Source organism: Enhydra lutris, unplaced genomic scaffold (assembly GCF_002288905.1).
Source record: "Enhydra lutris kenyoni isolate GAN:26980312 unplaced genomic scaffold, ASM228890v2 scaffoldscaffold12, whole genome shotgun sequence".
Classification (NCBI taxonomy): Eukaryota; Metazoa; Chordata; class Mammalia; order Carnivora; family Mustelidae; genus Enhydra; species Enhydra lutris.
The window spans coordinates 66,512,567-66,532,309 of NW_019154096.1; the positions used below are offsets into that span (position 1 = coordinate 66,512,567).

General features: G+C 50.1%; 1 protein-coding gene across 1 annotated transcript in view; it reads right to left on the reverse strand.

Annotated features, from left to right (window-relative positions):
• Nucleotides 1-19,743, reverse strand: part of LOC111145186 (GDNF family receptor alpha 1) — a 203,587-nt gene that overhangs the window by 43,691 nt on the left and 140,153 nt on the right. The window contains exon 6 of the mRNA XM_022499905.1: nucleotides 18,089-18,425. Within this exon, the coding sequence (XP_022355613.1) occupies nucleotides 18,089-18,425 (337 nt within the window). The remainder of the gene's footprint in view (nucleotides 1-18,088; nucleotides 18,426-19,743) is intronic.

The window sequence follows — 19,743 nt, forward strand, 5'->3', positions numbered from 1 at the left end:
ACATTCAACCCGGGAACCTGAGAAGCCCCAAGTCAACTAACTGCTCAGGCACCCCTGGGGCAGCAAAGGTCACCCTCCATGGTTTTACTGAATTATTTATGCCCACTCTCACTTTAGAAAGAATTTCAAGATGCCTTCAGATGTAGCTTTCCTTGATGCAACAGATAAATGTAAATGGAGTGAAGGTCTTTGGGGCCACTGAAAAATCAGACAGAGGGAGTAGTACTATTACTGCAAAATGCACACATACCCTTGGCTGGATGAAAGTTACATACTTGGCTCCGTGATTTCTAGCAATGACCGGGGACTAATCTGTTCTGCAATTCATGATATACTACTGTAGTAGTAGGGGACTAATCTGTTCTGCAATTCAAGATAAACTACTATAGACAGAAGATGTCTATACTCTAATCCTGGAACCACAGACAGTGTGAACATGTTACTTGGCATGGTGATGAAAAGGCCTTGGAATGTGTGATTGTAGTTTCAGGTCTTCAGGTGAGCAGATTCTTCTGGATCACCCAGGTGGGCTCAACATAATCATAAGATCTTTAAAAGTATAAGAAGAAGGCAGATGAGGAGGTCAGATGCCATGTGCAAAAGACTGGACCAGCTTTTACTGATTTCGAAGATGGGGCCATGAGACAAAGAATGCGTGTGGGCAAAAGTCAAGGAAATGGATTTGTCCCTAGATCCTCCAAAAGGAACTCAGTCCTGCGGGCACTTGGATTTCAGCCCCACAAGACCTGTGTATGGCTTCCGATGTCTAGAAACATAAGAGAATCAATTTGTGTTAAAGCTACCATGTTTGTGGCAACCTGCTGTAAAAGCAACAGAAAACAAAAACTCTTCTAAAAGTCAGTGTAGAGTAGAGGTGTTTTTTTTTTGGTTTTTTTTTGTTTTTAAAGATTTTATTTATTTATTTGACAGAGAGAGATCACAAGTAGACGGAGAGGCAGGCAGAGAGAGAGAGAGAGGGAAGCAGGCACCCTGCTGAGCAGAGAGCCCGATGTAGGACTCGATCCCAGGACCCTGAGATCATGACCTGAGCCGAAGGCAGCGGCCTAATCCACTGAGCCACCCAGGTGCCCCTAGAGTAGAGGTTTTGAATACAGAATTTGAAAATGGACCAGGTCTTCAGTTTGAATTCAACCACTTGCCAAACATGGCATTTGAGGTGAATACCTTAACTTCTCTGAAGCTTGACTACTCCAGTTGAATGACAGCAAAGCCTTCACAGCAGTCCTGGAAGATGAGCATGCCAGGCACCTAGCCCCTGTGTATGAACTCCAGTTTCCTGGAGGAGGATAGGATTCATCAGTGTGGTGTCTTCTGTTTTGCTTGGGACCAGCCCAGGAGGTCCACACTGCCCTTGAGACCTCTATGAAGCCTTAGGGTAGAGACAGTCACAGTAATCTTTTTCTTCAAATTCTTCTGCTAATAATTTGGTGTATGAAATGCTTCATCCTGAGATCACTAATTTACATGTCCAAGGTCTATATGTGCTCAAATAACATCAGGCTTAATCCTACTGTTATGACGAAAGAGCGACGCCTTCTGTGAGTCCTCCGCATCTTCCAGCAGAGGAATGTGTTTTATAGGCCAATGGAATCACACTCAGAAACAGTTCAGGGCAATTCCACAGGTCACTACATGTGGTCCCCAGATGTGGTCCTCTACTGAGCTGGCTGGCATCAGGCCGGTATAAATTTAAGGAGGTGCTATCTGACCCCTCGGAAAGAAGCGTTGCATCGTGTAATGCTTAGAGCCAGAGAAACTGAACTCTAATTACTTTAGAGAAACATAAGTAAATTCTAGAAATTATCCCAAATGCTGCCTGGCCTCCTTCAGTCAAACCTTGCTTCTTTGGGGGTTCCCAGAAGATGAAAAATTGAAATTACACAGGCTCTCTTGACTTTAATAATTTGCAAAATTCCTCCCTTTGCCCTTACCCCCAAAGGACAAGTGCTAAACACCTCTGTGGTACCTGAGCCCCAAGCTCAGCAGAATGTTAATCTACCTTCCGCACATTAAAAGAGCCTAGCTTCTGCCTGCCCTGGGAGGGGGTGGAGGAAGAAGGTAAACGGATGTCTGAATGGCTAACAGCCTACACTTGCACAAATAGACTTTAAGCAGAAACATATGAAAATAAGATTCCCTATTAATCTTTAATAGGGTTGCAGACTTCCTAAGGAAAATTATGTTCAATAGTAAATATACACTAGGTCGTTTTTCTTCCAGGCAAGTTGTTTTAAGGTCAACAGAGTCTTTGAGCTCAGCAAACAACTAGTCCCTAATATCTTCCTTTCCGGATGGGCCAATGCTCAGGAGACAGGGAATTGTGGTGTTACACGTCAAAAGAATAAATCACTTATTCCTTTGCTATCAGGTAACGCCCCCTTTTCCAGAATATCCAAAACTCTCCTTGGTAATCCATTCTCACACTGAATGTCCTCTTGTCAAGAGCAGCCCCTCCCCCACACCTCAGCCCCATTTTCCACATTTTCCCTAACACTCTCTGCTGAATTTAAAACATTTCCCCCTTTATTCTTTAGAGCTGAGGAGGTGGTTTCTATGGTCCACATCATTTTCTAGGACACCGTCCCCTCAACCAGTCTACCCAACCAGGTGAGCTCCGGGCTTCCTGTAACCCACTCACAGTGCACTTGGGGGTCTCCTGGGAGCCTCCCCCAACTGCTTGTCCTTAGAGCCAGTCACTGTGGGCAATGCTTTGTAGGCCCGTGTCAATGAACACACAACAGCCTGATCACTGGGGTTAGCCTTCCTTTACAGTGGAGGACAGTGGGGTCCAGAAAGGTCAACATCCAGCTGAAGTCATGGAGCTGGTTAAGAGTTAGAGCCAAATTTTCCAAAGAAAACCATAGGTTCTCCAGTTCCTACTCACCCCCACAACACGGATAGGAAAATGAACGCTCAATTTTAAAATTTCAGTCTTGGGCTTTTGATGCCATTTTGACAAGAATTGTGTGCTTGAGAAGCTGAAATCTGATTTAAGTGGATGTAAGTGATATTTACCGGGTCCAATAAAGTGTAATGACAGAATGAGTGGGCATCCTTTCAGTTTAATAGTGTTTGCAGTTTAAAAACATAAAAAAGTAATATCTGTTGTTACCGTTCAGTAAGGCTGAATGCAATCCCATAATACAGCTGTGTGAAGAAGTCCCTCAGCCCATGACTTCCCTCACTGAGCACCCCTTCCCCACCCCTGGCTGTGTATACACTCCCCCCAGAGGGTGCTACTGAAGTCAAGAAGTGAGGGCTGTAAGACAGGCCCATGGGGAGAAGTCAGCAGCCTCCCCAACAAGCCCTCTCTGGACTGCAGAGAACACTCTTGAGGCCAGAGACAGGAGGCATCTGGCAGGAGCTGGCCAGGCTGGGGTCATCTCCTTGGTGCCTTCCTGGAAGAGGAGACACATGTGTAGCCCCTTCCCAGAGCTTGTTAGTGTGGGGCATCATGGTTTAAAAATCCAGAAGTCCTGAAGTCGGACCACAGGTTCAAAGCTCCATGGTCCCTGCTGCTGTGTTTCATCTCTGCATCCCCCCATATGGGGAGGACTGAGGTCCAGGACCCACTGCCTGGCACAGAAAAGGGCTGGATAGGAATGTTACTGTGACTACACTCAAGGTGTTCCAGTGCTGGCTCTTTCTCTCTCCTCCCCCACAACCCCTAAGTCCTGCGAGGCAGGGAATGGAGCAGGTGTCTCTCCTCCTTCACATGAAAGAGCAGGTATAACCTAGTAGATTATCAGGAGCCTCAGCCAGGGAGGGCCAGACCCCGCATGGAAACGGCTTCAGCTGGGTCACCCCCGCCCCAAGTGGACAAGGAACACTTAGTCTAGCTCCCTTGAGGGGTGCTCTCCCTTGTGGGTTGGAACAGATTCCAGCGGACAGGCAGTGTTTGCTGGTACCTCTTGTACACCCAGAAAGCACCCCTTCTGCTTTCTCTGAGCCCAGGGATGCTGGGGTGCAGCCTGAGGGCTTCAGGGTAGACATGTAAGGCCATATCAGCATTCAGGCACCCAGCGCCAAGAAGGCTCACCTTGAGCTTGGCAGTCCAGCCTCAGCCAGCCCAGTGCCTGGCCCAGACTGCAGATGGCTCCCACAAGGCACTAACCTTCCAATGACCAGACATTATACACCGTCCATCCAAGACACTGGGTATGAGGCGGTGGCCATGGTGAGACAGGGTCAAGGACAGAGATCAGGTTCCTTTGGGATATGGCGTCTGGCCTCCCACCACCAATATCCTCCACTGTCCCTCTCTTACGACAAGCAGCGAGCTAGTGTGAGACCACACTATGCACAGTCCAGGCCTAGGTTCAAGGAGACCTGGGCTCATGGAATCATAGCACTTTGGCAGGTCAAACACCCGCGTGTGTTTGAGTAATCTGCATTACAGCGCGTCACCAGCAGTGCCGCCCACTCCCACTTCCTCCTGACAACCACAGATGCTTCCACTCGGCAAAAGTGACAAGAGCAAAGCAAAGTGTATATGTCAGCATTCCTCATTTGAATGGTTCAGGTCAAAGACTGCTCCAAAGGTCATTCTGGAAGGAAGATTTCTTTTCAAATAATTACCTCAAAACCCTCTGTTTTACTTCATATTTTCCAGGCATAATTCAGCCAAATGAATTCCAATCTCTGGCCAAGCTCAGACTACGGAAAACAAACTATCTGTGTCCTCCCTGCAAAGAAGACAAGCTTCCGCCTGGCAGCCCTGCTGCTCAGGCACCAATTTACTAGACAGGCGGTAGCCATTCCTCAGTAGCCTTGGCTTCTAAGGCTCTAGTCTGGGGTGGGGGGTGGTGGGGGTGGGTATCAGAGCCTTTCACAGCGGATCCCCACAGCCTTCCAATTAGAGCCAGACATCAGTGCAGCACAGAATCTTTCAACTGTTGTCCTCATTCTGCCGCTGCCACCACGGGACTGACAGCCCACACCGCAGCCACAACGTGCTGTCCTCTCCTATGCCCCCTCCTCACTGCCCCACAAGTCTAATCTGGCTACTGCTCCTTCTCAGCCCCATTTTGCAGACCCCTCTGAGAGCAGAGCAAGACCATCAAACCAGTGTAACTGGGTCAACATTCTCGTGGCTCTTCGGTCAAGTGTGGGCTCCAGCAGCATCACTGGGAATGCTCTAGAAATACAAGTTATCAAGCTCCATCCTAGACTTCATGAGTCAGGAACTGATCCCAAAGCAAGCTAACATTGGAGAGCCGCTGCTACAGAACAACAGAACCTGGGAGAAGTCCCCGAGCCCAGATCTCTTCCCTCCGCTGGGCACTTTCACACTGTTCAGATGGCTCACTTGTCTCTGACTCTCTGGGTTCCTCAAAGCACCGGGCACTGCAGTCCTACTGAGCCATTGAATAAACCAACCACCAGCCAGTATGCGAAGCAAAAAAAGCACATTTCTCAAGCCATATACCTAATTTTTAGCTTAAAATGTTTTTTTAATATTCTATTTATTTATTTGACAGAGAGAGAGGTCACAAGTAGGCAGACAGATATAGAGAGGGGAAGCAGGCTCCCTGCTGAGCAGAGAGCCCAATGTGGGGCTTGATCCCAGGACCCTGAGATCATGACCTAAGCTGAAGGCAGAGGCTTAACCCCCTGAGCCACCCAAGCACCCAGCTAAAAATGTTTTAACCTGAATTTTTGAACCTGGAACGTGGAAGAGGTATTTCCCCTTTTGCTTTTGCCTATTTCCAGAGAGAGGTTTTCTAGCAGGACAGTATCAAGATCCTATGCTGGGGTGAATATTCTTGCACAGAGGGCATTCTCTCTCTCCAGACCTCCATCCCAGCAAGTTCAAAGCTGTCAGATGGAGCCTGCCAACTCTCCAGTAGAAATTTCAACTGCTGAGCGCTCACAACAAACCCTCAAACTTCCAGGGTCCTGCCATTTGTAACTCGAAGGGTTTTCCCAGGTCCAACATCAGGATAATCCCGTAGCTCTCGCCATGGCAAATGATCACGTGGGATGGCTCCCATCAAGGTGTATCACCCCACCCAGCACACCAAGGAGCAGAGGCTTGCCTGCGGCATGGGCTCCTACCTACAAGAAGAGTACCACTGAGTCTTCCGGACACAGATGGATTTTACACGTCAGCCTAGAGTTCTGCCTCACTGAGCAGAACGTGACACTCAACTCCTCTGGCATGCTAGAACAGAGAAGGAAAGGCCGTCCTTGAAGGTGCTGCCCACCAGGAGGGCCTCTCTCAGAGTGAGAGACCCGGAGGGGCCAGGAACGCCAGCCTGCCACACAGCCCTGAGGGTGACGGCTGATGGGAATCAGCAGTTCTGATTCCCATCAGAATCCACCTGGCACTCTCCACTGCCCCCGACTCCCCCAACCTCACCATTCTGACCTGCCAGAGCTGAACGGGTTGGGTACACACAGCATGTCCTAGCTCAAGGATGCTATGGGAACATGTGTGCCCACACACGTCTTCCAGCCCGAGACCATTCTGGTCCTTCTAGTGCAGCAGTTGTCACAGTGAGGCCCAGGGACCCTGGCAATCTCAGCCTTTTTAGGGTCCATGAGGTCAAAGCTGTTTCCTACCCATACGAAGTTCTGATTTACCTTTCTGTCTCCCAAGTTCTCACTGGAGAATCCTGTTTCTCCAGAAGCCACCAGATGTGGGATACTGCATCAAACTGAAAGCTTAACTGAGTAGAAGACCCCGCGTGTCTTACGGGCAGACACTAGACTGGAAAAGTAGAAAACAATGCCATACTTGCCTTACATTTTTTGTTTTGTAAATACAGTGATTTTCAATAAAAATATGTTCTGTTATTTTGAGTAACACGTAATGGGCTTCTTGGTGTTATTTTTTTCCCTTGATGTTATTTTTAAATGAAGTACTAAATATGTAACCCTTTCTTCATCTTTGATTCTCAATACCGTGTCAGTTAGATCTGTCCCCTGCCTCCAACAAAAACCCCTTGGGATTCTCAGTACTTTTAAGAGTGTAAAGGAGTCCCGAAACCAAAAATTAGAAAGCCACTGTTTGAACGAGAAGTGAAATATGTTTTGTGAGGGGCACTCGAGCCCTATGTGGATGAGATCCAAAGGTCTCTTATCTAAAATTTTTGTTTTAAGAGGAATCGATTGTGAAAACAGAGTCCCCTCAGGTATCCAACTCCACACACGCTGAGCGTCTCAGGAAAAATTCTGTGGGCCGTTTGCAAGAGGCACCCACTTCGCACCAGAGACGGGCAGCACAGTGTACACAGAACCTGGGCTCTGTCACCCACAGGCCCCCTGGGCTCTCGTCACTGCCTCCACCTGGGTGACCTCCTCATCCATGAGACAGGGTAGGAGCTAGTGACAGCCCCGCTTCAGGGGATGAGGTGAAGGGCTCGGCACAGGGTCTGGCACATCATAAATGTCACACAAATGCCACTCTCCTCATCATCCTCCTTATCACCATCACGGTCATCCATGCCTTCCTGTCACGCTGTCCCTGGCTCTGCAGATTCTGGGCTCCTGAATCCTGCACCACAAGCCACTCTGCCCCCGGCTGTGGCTTGCCTCCTAATGGGCTGATGGGATGATTCACAGCACAGAACCAGCCAGAGGACAGGAGGGACCAGTCTCAGTGGCACTGAGTCAGTCACCGCCCTTTGCTGCATCGCTCACATCACTGACTCAGACCCAAGCCCCTCTGAGAACCCTTTATTCACAGTTACTCCGGGTCACTGAAGCAGCATGTGCCCCGAGAGGCTGCCAGGGGTCCCCCCACTGCCTATTCAGTTTCAACAATAGTGAATTTAGCACGTCGGGCTGAACAATCTCGTGGCCACCTCCGTTCGTGTCTCACTAGGTTATCTTTGCATGCCGATAATTGTCCATTCGCGACAGGAATGTTCTTGAGATGACACATGCTCCAAAGACCTCTGGACTTGGTCCGCCCCCGCCTTTGGCCCCCACTTTTCTTGAACGGTGCAACACTGGAAAGATGGTGACGTGTAAAGCTTAGCAACATGGTCTCACATAACGGCGTTGACATTTCCACGCACTGCTCAATGCTGTGGGTGCACAGAAGTGGAAAGCAAAGAATCTACCCCCTCCACCCACCAAGCCTACTTTAAAGGTCTCTGCCTTTAAAGGGGAAGGGTATGTTACATCGGGGATTTAAGCTTCTTTATCCTTTAGGATAACAGCTTACATGCAAAGAGTGACGGACATAATTTATTGAGTGTTTGCGGTGTTAGGCGGCAGGCACGGTGTTGATGCATTTGTGTAGATACCTCCCTTAGTCCCTAGAGCTGCCCTGGGAAGAACGGAATCCCCACCTTCCTTTACAAACGCCAGACTGAGGCCTCCAGCCGCCCGCTTCCTAGAACCAGCACGACGAGGGTGCCCACTCAAGCCCACCTCACTCACCAACAACACTGACAACCACAGAGGAAGGAGAAGAAAAGTCCCAACTCCAGCCTGGAGTGGAACTTTGCACAAATTCTTGTTTTCCTTGGATGCAAAATTTTCTGCATAATTAATTGCTTTTGGAAATTACAGAGCAATTTCCCATTCACTGAATTGGAAATACTCCATTGAAATGTAAATGCCAACGTGACTGCGGGATATCTAACTTGGGGTAATGCTTGAGTGGGGGTCTGGGGCCTCCTGGCTGGAGCAAGACTCCCAGCCTGGCTGTGAGAGCCTGGCCCAAGCCCTGCACAAGAGCTACCTCACAACTGAAGGGGCAGATCTCCTCCTACAAAAATGAGACTGCTCTGGGCCATGGGCTCTGGGTCCTTCTGTCAACCCTAATCTTGTCTCCGGTGAAGGGCAAGTATGGAGAGGGAAAAGTCAGCTTCTTGGGGCCAGCATGCTGGTCAGCATGGGATGCCACTGGCCCCCAAAAGCTATTGGTCTGGATGAGAGGGCTGCCCCCCGGAATACTGAGGTCCCCCCTTTTCCCATTCTTTGTCCAGTGGATAAAACTCATTTGCAAAAGGAGCTGCAGGAAATAGAAACAACACCTTCCTTTGGAATTAAAAACAAGAAGACATCATAGACTCTATGTGGTTGGGATTAGGATGACTTGAGGAGGAAGCCAGTTTATTTGTCAGTGAACTTTGGTCTTAGCATGTGGCACGGCAGCTGGGCAGAGCAGCAAACTGCACAGAGGAGCAGGGGATCAGCTGGTCTCTCTCCATGGCCGGCAGCCTTGGACAAGGCGTTGGCCATCTTGGGCCCCCCACGTCAGCACTTCTAGGAATGAGTCCACATCTCTCATCTACCCCTCCCTTTTGCCCATGCTGTGGTCAAGATGCAATTCACAAAATGGAGGTTTTCCTCTGATTAATGACATGGCCTCAGGGCAGGGAGAAGGTAGGCGGGCAAACACCTGGATGACCCCAACTTGTGACGTAACCATGGATTATTTAGAGCTTGTTGTCACTCTGTGACAGCAAAGAATTCATCTCCCATGAGATACACAGCCAGGTCCCTGATTTCTGCTGCCTTGGGGTAGGTGAGGGTTGAGGACCCTGAACTCCCATGACAGCTGTCAGGGAATTATGGAGCCCAACCGGGTAAGCGGGAGCTGCTGGGTGACGGGCACATGACTTACATGTCCAGAACCCTTGAGGTCAAACAGACTGTGCTCAGTAAATGTGCTCCTAGTGAATGACTGAGTTAATAATATAACTGAGTTAATAATAATAATAATAATCAGAATAAACCAGTGTGGTGCGAGAGGATTTTTTCTTATTTGTGGAAACAGTTCTTGTCATCACCAAGCTGTCACAGAGAAACCACTCTGTAATAATCAGTGAGTGCTCAAAAGGAAATTAAATAAAGAACTTAATGAGCATGTATTACCTGAGTAGTTTTTTTTTTAAAATGATGCGAAGATGGACATTATGTCCTAACTGTCTGCAAAAGCGGTGCTTAAAACTGGTGCTGTCTTAGCTACTGAGCCATGAAGTGCGTCTGGATTCAGAGGCTGGCCGGGATCATCATTCCGCCTGTCTGGAACTGAAGACCGTAAGGCTGAACAGTGTGAGAACATTGTATTCTTGTCAGGAAAGACAATCATTTGGAAAAAAGGACAGAAGCCAGGTTTCAGAGTTAGCAAGACCTGGCTGAACCCCACCTCCTCCAGGTGGGAGCTGGGCAATCCCGGGGTCCTCGCCCACCGCCTGTCCCTGCGCAGGGCAGCTGGGTTGCTCGGAGACCACCTTGTGCGCTGTGTCCAGTGCTGCTCATCGTTGAAGCCTGGTGAGTAGGTTGTTGTTGACATCCCACGCCTTCCTCACACCCACAGGCCTGGGCCTCTGTCCCATGACTACCAAGCCTCTCTCTCCCGGGCTGCTCATCCTTCCAGCCCAGCTCAGATGGCAGCTTCTCCAGGAAGCCATGCTGACCCACCCTGCTGAGGTGGCTGTTTTCACCTCTGTTCTTCCATAGCACTTTGTCCCTTCTGAGCACAGACTACCACACCAGGTTGCAATGACTCTCGGTGCCTGCCTTCCTCTGCACTGTAGATGAGAAGCTGAGTCTTTACTCCTGGTGCAATAACTGAAGGTCACCTGGATGGATGGATGGATGGATGGATGGATGCACAGTTAAGTGGGTGGGTGGATGGGTGAATGGATGGTGTAAATAAATGGATGGATGGACAGATGTGTGGGTGGGTGCATGGATGGGTGGATGGACAGATGAGTGGGTGGATACATGTATGGATGGATGGACAGATGGCTGGATGGACAGATGGATGGATGGATGGACAGACGTGGGTGGATGCATGGATGGAGAGACATCTATGGGTAGATGGTAGATGCACAAATGGATGGATGGGTGGATGGGTGGGTGGGTGGATGGATGGATGGGTGGATGGGTGGGTAGGTGGATGGATGGATGGACAGATAGGTGAGCAGATGGACAGATGGGTGAGTAGATGCATACATGGATGGCCTGATGGGTGGGAGGTCGCATGGATGGACAGATTTCCTATGTTCTAAAATGAGTGTCATTCTGAGTTCTACTCCTTTTCCCTCTGAGTGACTGACACCTGTGCTCACCATGATTTTCTTCCTAAAATTCTATTCTCCCCTCAGCTTTGGGGACTGTGCCTTTACCTCTGAGGGCCTCTCCGCACAAGCCTTCCCTCTCCACGTGGAACATGGACACCCTCGTGCACCACAGACCCCACGTTGTTTTTCTGAGCCCAGCATGCCTCCCCTGACTCTTGTAGTAGACTGCCAACTCTGGCTTCAATTAAGCCAAAGTATACATTCCCTCTCACCTTAGTGGCTCTCCAGGGATGGGCACATGCCATAGCCAAGGCCACTCAAAGTCCTTGTGCAGGATTTTTCTAACAGGTTATAGTGGGGAAGAGTCCATCTTTGATTATGAGGTGACAGGATAGGTGCCTTGCAGCTGTGGGGGCAGCACTCACTGAGAAACAGGATGAGAAGGAAGCAGAAGGAGCAGCGAGGTGACAGTGTGGCTCCGGTGACACTGTGCCCAGCATCTTGGCCGTGACCAATTACCCTGCTTCCCCAGGCCTGAGTTAATACAACCCCCCTCTTCTGGCCTAGCCACTTAAGCTAGGTTTCTCTCATGGAACCAAAAGAATCCCAAAGAACACAGTCCGCAAACACGGCAGGGCCCAAACAATTCACATCCTCTTCCCACACCTCCAACCCTAGAGACAAGTCTGTTCCTCCTTCTCCTGTTCCCCATCCTGGCTACTAACGCCATCATCTCTGCCTGGTCACCAGGCTGGAGAGACCCACGTTAGCCTCTGTCCATGCCAGGCGCTCTCAGTAAACCTTCAAGTTCTCCCTTCCAGGGTGCCTCACGCTTCCCAACCATCACCTTCTCCTCCTGGTTCATCTCTCATCCCGCTCCACCGTAAGAACCTCCCACCTGCCTCCTGGACTCTCCCCAAGCTGATCCCCCTCCACACTGCCTCCTGGGAGCCCTCTGAGGCCCAGCTGGTCATGTCTCTCTTCCTTCCTAAAGCTTCACTGGATAAAGTCAATACTTCAACATGGCACTGGAGGCTCCCAATCTCTTGTCTTGTTATGACACAGACGCTTCTCTCTCCAGGATGGTCTTCAGGCCCTACTCCTACCTCCACCACAGCAACCTCCCTAAACCGAGTTCCTTCCTTCTGCTGGACTTTCCCTGCTTCTCACCCACCGAGGTCCTTGGCTCCTGAGACCCTCTGCTGTGACACCTTGCCCCCTGAAGAAATATGGGCTCTTTCTTTGAGCTTCCTGGGCAGACTCGGTTCCATCCTTCTTCCGCCCACCTTCATCCTTGAAGACGGTCATACACAGTTCTGGAACCAAGACTCCATCTGTCCATGCAGCTCTGGTAACTGACAGAATGTGCAAATATAAAGTCTCTGACTCTTTCTGTCTCCGGCCGAGAGAGGCAAAAGCGACACTGGTGAGGACGTGGGCAGGTGAAGGAAGGTGGGAAGAAGGTGAGGCAGAGACTCTAAGCTCTGGGAGGCACCGGGAAGGGGCAGGAAGGAGAGAGACAGGATGTGGTATAAATCTAGACCGGCATTTTTTTAGCGACAGGCTCCAGCAGGAGCAGACAAATGGCTCCACACCCGCCTCTGCCAAAGGAGAGATAAGGAAAGAGATACGAGGTGACAGGATAGCACAAGCTGTAGCGGGTTCTGCCTGATTCACCCTTCAGGTTACCCCTGTAGGCTCCGACACGGTTTCCGCTTCCGGTGTGGACTTCCCGCCTGCCTCCAGGGTGCACAGGCCCAGGGTGGGGGCTGGGGCCTGGAGGACCCGACTAGAAGCACGTTCTTCCCCTGCTGCACTCCAAGGCAGCAGCAGCAGAGGTCAAAGGACAGCCTGGCTCTTCTCTCAGGATCCTGATGTTGCCCGCACACAGGAGCTTCCCCCCTCGAGAGTCTTGGTGGGGGGCGGGTTCCAGCACACAGTCTGGGTGGTGGGCCGCTCATGCCGGTGGGACACATCAGAAACCGAGCCGTTCACCATTCCAGATGCACGGCTAAAGACTCCCATGTAATCATTTGAAATAAAAACTGCTCAAATGAACTGGAAAATGTTTTACTTGTATTTTCTCATATTCCCGAATCTTTCTTTCCATGGTTCAAAAGTGTGCATTGTCTAATTGCTGATTTCCATTTGTGAATGAATCAGCGTAAAATAAAATTAAGTGCCAAATTAATCTACCCATCTAGTTTTAGGCATTAATTATCCTCTGAGCCATTTTCTCCCTGTGTTTGCCACATGTTGAGACAAGCCCAGATATAGTAATATAGAAGAACCCAGTTTGCAACTCAGGAATGCAGCCCAAGCCATGGAGGAGATGTCCTTGATCTCTAAGATCCACAGTTTACTGCATGGAGGGGATCGGATTCTGGGCAAATGAAACGCTCCTCACCATTTAAAGGTTCACTAACATCTGTCAGACTAAGTTACTGGAGCAGAAATCTGTTGGATAGTTTTGTGATGTGTTTCTCAACTGCCCAGTTAATAAATTAACAACAACACATTTCCTCTAAGTGTAACAGAGTTGGGCCCAGGGTGGAGAGTGGTGCTCTCCACCTGCTACAGCAGGATTTTTGAAAATTACATCGTGGTTCTTCTGAGGCTGTATCAGAGAGACCTTCCTGGTTCTGCTAAAAACAAACAAAACTAAATACAACCAAAAAACGGGTCTCCAGGATGCAACTGTAGCATCCTCAGTCCCCAGGAACAGGTAGAATCATCTACTTGGTGACCTGATCAAAGCCAGCATTCCTGGAAACTGTGGGGGACACGGAGCCAAAGCACCAGGATGAGCAAGTGGATGGGGGACAGAGGGCACAGAGGCCCTGATACCTTCTCTTTTGAGGTTCAGCATTATCAGAATCCTTCCAGAAGTAATGAGATATCCCTGGCCAAGCACTGTTTCACCTTAAAAAGAAAGAATTCCACAACAGGAGACAACAGAGATGAACCTGGAGGAATTTATGCTAAGGGAAATAAGCTAGTCACAGAAGGACAAACACTGCATGATCTCACTTACACGAGGTATCTAAAACCATCCAATCCATGGAAGCAAAGACCATATCACAGTTGCTGAGAGATGGGGGAGGGGAAGCAGGGAGCCGCTAATCCGTGTATACAAATTTCAGTTATGCAAGATAAATGAGTTCTAGGGATCTGCTGCACAACACTGTGCCTGCAGATGACAACACCGGACCGTGCGGTCAGACGGTAGATGGCATGACAAGTGCTCTTAGCATAATAAATTTCTTTAAAAGGAGGAAGGAAAGGGGAGGAAGGAAGGAAGAAAGAAAGGAGATACAATGCTGCAATGTCCACTTTGGAAGGTACTGCCAGTAAAGCGGAAGTCTTAGTTGGTGGGCGGGCTCTGGCTGGAACGTCTTAGGGCCCCACCCCCGGGGCAACACGTCATGCTTTGGGAAAGAGCAGCTCCACACTGAGCATGAACGAAATTACTCGGGTGCCCAAGGTTGCCCTCGTGCAGAATGGCCAAGAAGGGCCTTGCCCGCAAACCAAGAACCCTCTGGGTTGTTCTCAACAGCGACGCCATGAGGCAGCACCTAAAGCCACAGGCAGGTGAGCTGGTCCACAGCCTCCGGCTCACTCTCCGCCTGGCATGGGAAGCAGAAGGGGTTTGGGAGTAGAACTCTGTTGCTCTTAGCTGAGAACAGAAGGGGGCATACTCCAGAGGAAGATGCCAGACCTCTTGGTAATAAAATTGAGCTGAGGCATCTTTTTTAGTTAGAGAAATAAAGGAGAGATGAACATATTTGAGCACCCAGAGCTGGTGAGCAAGTGCAGTTTATTTTGGATTATCAGACTTTGGGGGAAAGGAGGTAAGGTGGAGGTTTTGCCCAGGGGCGGCTGGACACAGACAGAGGAACCCGTGTGCCGCGACCAGGAAACCAGCAAGTGCAAGGGGAGTTTTAATGAGCCCAGGCAGCTCTGCAATGGCTGCTGATGCCGAGATGGGAGCGGGCGTCTGAAAGTGTGAGCTTTCGAAGAAAACTGTTTTTCAGAAGCAATGTTTCTTCTTGCTGTCCCTTGCCCTTTGGAAGACTCAGATCAGGTCCTCGGTCATCCCCTCCGCAACACCTCCCTGTCTCTGGGTGGGTACGCGTCGGAGCACCTGTCACGTGAGCCCCGCTGGAGCCCCAGCTCCGGAATCCCAGCTGCTGCCCGGGGCGGCAGGCACCACAAGGGCCTCCCTGGGATGGACGGAGGAGGGACGGAATAAAAGGGATAGGAATAAAGACAAGATTAATAAAATAGGATGAAAGAAAACACCCTGAGCCCACCTGGCGGCTGAAAGCACATTTACCACATCTGACAGGGAGGAGGTCATCGCGAGTAATATGTCCAGGCCCTGGAAAGAAATTATGGGCTAAATCCCTCACCGATGGGTACCACTGGGGAAGGTGCTGGTTTACCTTCCCCGGGGAAGTCTCAGCACAGGGTATAAAACCCTTCAATCCCACTGAGACAAATCTCACTTGGTAGCACCCCTGGATGGTGCCGAATCGGGATTTCCAAACACCTTTCTAGTCATGTGCACCTGCACTCCGCTGCGGTCACCACATCCCTGCCTTGGTGTGACCAGGCACAGTTCTTATCAGGCAGGACTGTCCTGTGGTTCCCCCAGGACATTTCTGCACCATCAGCTGATGCCATTCTGCCACGGAGGCTGTGTCAACACAAATAATTCCTGGACCCTTCCTAGCGGGTCAGTCTGAGCCCCAAACATTGTTATCTGCACATTCCTTCTGCCATCTCCCCCAGAATACCACAAGTTCCCCATCTCCCAGCTACTTCTCACTACATCTCAGCAAAAAACCAATCTGACTTAGCCAATTTACACCAACCTTCCAAGGATTCTTTAAAGATTTTATTTACTTGTTTAGAAAAAGGGGAGGGGCAGAGGGAGAGAGAGAATCTCCATCAGACTTCCAGGGTGAGCACAGAGCCTGACACACAGCTCCATCCCACAACCCCGAGATCATGACCTGAGCCAAAATCAAGAGTTGGATGCTTAACTGACTGAGCCGCCTGGACGCCCCAAGGAGTCTCTATTTTGCAGTAACGCCGATGAACTGCTCAGGGTCGGCTTTCAGCCCATACAAGAGCTGTCTCAGACCTCCTCTGCAGCTTGTGTGCAAGACCAACCTCATGAGAAGAGAAGGGAGAGGCTCCTTCATCTCTCCCACCTCCCGTCCGCTGCTCAGTGGCCTCACGCATCACTCCATTCCTCCCATTGTACAGCTTCCTGTCTTGAAGCCACCTGGTTTGGACCCATCAATGAAGAGGACAACATCCACCAAAAAGACAGGGAGGAGCTGTATCTGTCTGGCTTTAAGCCAGGGAAGATCCTAGAAACTCAGTCCTGCTCCTAGAAGAGGGATCTCTTCTGCTCTAAGACTAACAGGACACCAGGAACTTGAGTTTCAAATCCAGGGGTCTTCACAGGAGGGCTGTTCAGAACATCTGCTCCCTCCTGGCCTGCTCCTAGGCCTCTCCCCCTGTCCCGCTCCTCAACCACATTCACCTCCAGCAAGGGGTTCTTCTAGTCTCTGGTTGATCGGCTTCCCCAAGTTATGGCTGTGTGGGGTCCTGCCTCACCCTTCCAGCAAGCTGCCCCTGCTTCTAGCCCGTACCTAAGAAGATCCCACGGAAACAGAGGTCCAGGAGGGTGAGAGCCCTTGGAGAAACTGCACTGTAGGAACACCTGACTCCTCCCAGGACACAAGTGCCCATCTGCATTCTATCTCATATAGCAAGTCACCTGCTGAGAACTTTAAAAAAAAGTGGAGAGACATTACTTCCAGAAAAATCTTGAGTATGCAAGAATTCTACAGATAATGAGGACTTTTAATTTTCTTTGGTCCCTGTTAGAACTAGTTTAAGGAAAGAATGGGATGCCATTGTCAGCTCTACTCAGCTCACCAGAACCTTCAGAATATAACATTTCACCCTTGCTTCTGCTCTTTAGAAATGGGGAGCCTATAAGCAAACAAGCACATAGTCACACCCTCCTCTGTTTGTCCACCTGTAAACACTCATGGAGTGCACAGGATTTTGTCAGAGATGGCGTTCGAAGGCTCCTGGCTCTGCCCCGGGGACAAAACACAGCTGTTGTCAAAATGGTGCCCCCTCTGAACCTCCAGCCGGGGATCCCGCCCCCATGTCTGGGAGCAGCACACTCATCACCTCGGGCTACAAAGACTTGGTCTTTGCTGATCAGAATCGGCTTGCTTCCATCAGCAACTAAATTCAACCCCAAGTTTTAGAAGGACACCCATCAAATTGTTGACAGTGACGGTTGGGGGCAAGTGAGTGCAGAGTGAAAGGGGTCAGCTATCTAACTCTATATTCCTTAAAAAACAAACAAAAAACAAACAAACCCCCCCCCCAAAAAAACCATGGCGAGTATGTTCATGGATTCCTTCAAAAATTAAAATACATTTTTAAAAAATGGCCAAAAAGGCAAAGGAAGCCACGGTTTTCAACAACAGGGCCAGGCATAGCAGGGTTTCTGCTGGGAGCTGAGCGGGAAGGTGCCCACTTTCCTTAGCCACGTGGATGACTGAAGGGCCCGAGGCATTCTGGAAGTTCTTTTCAGGGATGGACACAGCTCAGGCTCTCTCGATGGTCTTTCCCAGGCTTAGACCTTGACTGTCAAGAGCCTATTTGCCACTCCCCCCACCCCCAACTGAGTTAACCCCTAAGATCCCAGCAGCAGCCCAGAGTTTGCTGAGTGGGCACGAGCCTTCACGCTCACCTGGCCTCAGGTGACCCTCTGTGCTTACTAAGCACCCCTCAAAGCGTTCCCCAGGTTAAAGACGGGACGCTTCCTCATTAAAAGAGCCTGACTAGCTCTGGAAGAACCTGGGGCCGAGGGCAGAGGTCAGTGTCTGGCCAGCGGGCTCCACCGCCTGCCCTCCCCTTAGCTTTCCCACCCCAACCCGCCGCCCTGTAGAAACTCAGAAAACAGGAGCTCAGCCAGGAGAGCAGCCGCAAAGGTTCTCCCGGCCGAGCTCATTCATCACCCAGCCGCCGGCGCCGCTTACCTGCAGATGTAATTCGTCTTGCAGGAGTCCTGCAAATTCAGGCAGTTGGGCTTCTCCCTCTCCTCGTAGGAACACACAGGCACGATGGTCTGCCGCCGCCGCTCGGTGCACGCAATGTCCCGGCAGGAGCAGAAGAGCATCCCATAGCTGTGCTTGGCGGGGACCTTGTCGAAGAACTGCCGCAGGGCCTTGTGGCACTTGCGCCGGTTGCAAACCTCGTTGGACATGCTGGTGGTGCACGGGGTGATGTAGGCGGACCGGTACTTCTTGCAGGTGTCGTCGAGGTTACAGGCCTTGGCGGCGTCCAGGCAGTTGTTCCCCTTGGGCACGGGCTCCACTGCAGAGGAGAGAAAGGCAGGCGTGACCCCAGGGTGGGGGGCCCCGAGGCTCACATTCGCTCTGTTCTATCTGAGGCTCGGCCAGGTCCCGGGCGATGCTGGGAGCTCTGATCAGCTCTGTGTCTTGAAGCTAATAGGTAATGAGTTCATGACAAGGAGAAAGTATATGGAGTGCAAAGGCCAGGAGCCCAGGGCAGCCCACAAGCCCCTAGCAGTCCCTTAGATGGATAATTAGGTGGTACTGAGTGAGGCCAAAGGAGCCAAAGGAGCTCAGGCCCCTGCCAGATGAGGTATAAACAAGGCTACAGGAGAACATGTTTCCAGCTCCTGGTTGGTAAACTGAAATTAGGATAAAAGAAAAAGGCAACAAATTATATACTTGTTCATTATACAGTATATAAAATGATATGCTGAATGTAAGTATAATTGCCATGCAATCCTCCAGGAATATAATTATGTAATAAATGCATATAGTACATGCTAATTACTATATGATTACAGAGTAATTACATGGTTATTTGAGCCCAGAAGACAAAATATTATGCCAAGCTCTCTAAACAGGAAGAAGTAACTACAGCGAACTTGTGTTTAAGTTCTAGCTCACAGGCCATTGGAAGAAAACCAGAATGCATTACGTGAAAATTTGCAAACCTCAATTACCACTTAACTTGCCACATACAAAAGGTGGGATCCATGAGTATTGAGGTCTGCAAACTAGAAAAATTCAGCGAGGATTCTGGATAGGATTTCCATGGGCTTACAAACCATAGGCCTCAGGAATCTCACAAAACATATGTTGCCTTCTACCCAAGCTCTCTGTGCTCGTGCTCAGAGAAAACAGGGCTGTCCACTACCATGCTGCCCACTGTGTGGCCTGGAGAGAGAGAGCACAGGGGAAGCAGGGTCCACTGCAGTAGCCAAGCAGACTGGCGGACAGGACCAGGCCCAATGCCACAAGTTAAAAGATGAGCAGACAAGGGAAATGAAGCTTGACACGATGACACAGGTGTTTTCACAGGAGGGAAGTGATGGAAAAATCTTCTAGGGCCAGGTTATAAGGTGATCCATGGAAAACTGATCATTAGGTGTAGCAGTGACCTTCTGGAGACAGCAAAGAGGTAGACAACAACCTCACTCAGTTGTGAGAATTGTCCTCCCCACACCCTTCCACTAAGTTCCCGCTCAGGCCTCGGCCCCTGCTTTGGTTCTGGAACTCCATTTCATTCTCCTTGTGCCCTGGTCAGTGGGGCCACGAAGGCATTTGGGAAATTACAAGAGGCCAGAGAACTGATTAAGAGAGGAGAAAGGGTCCAAGTA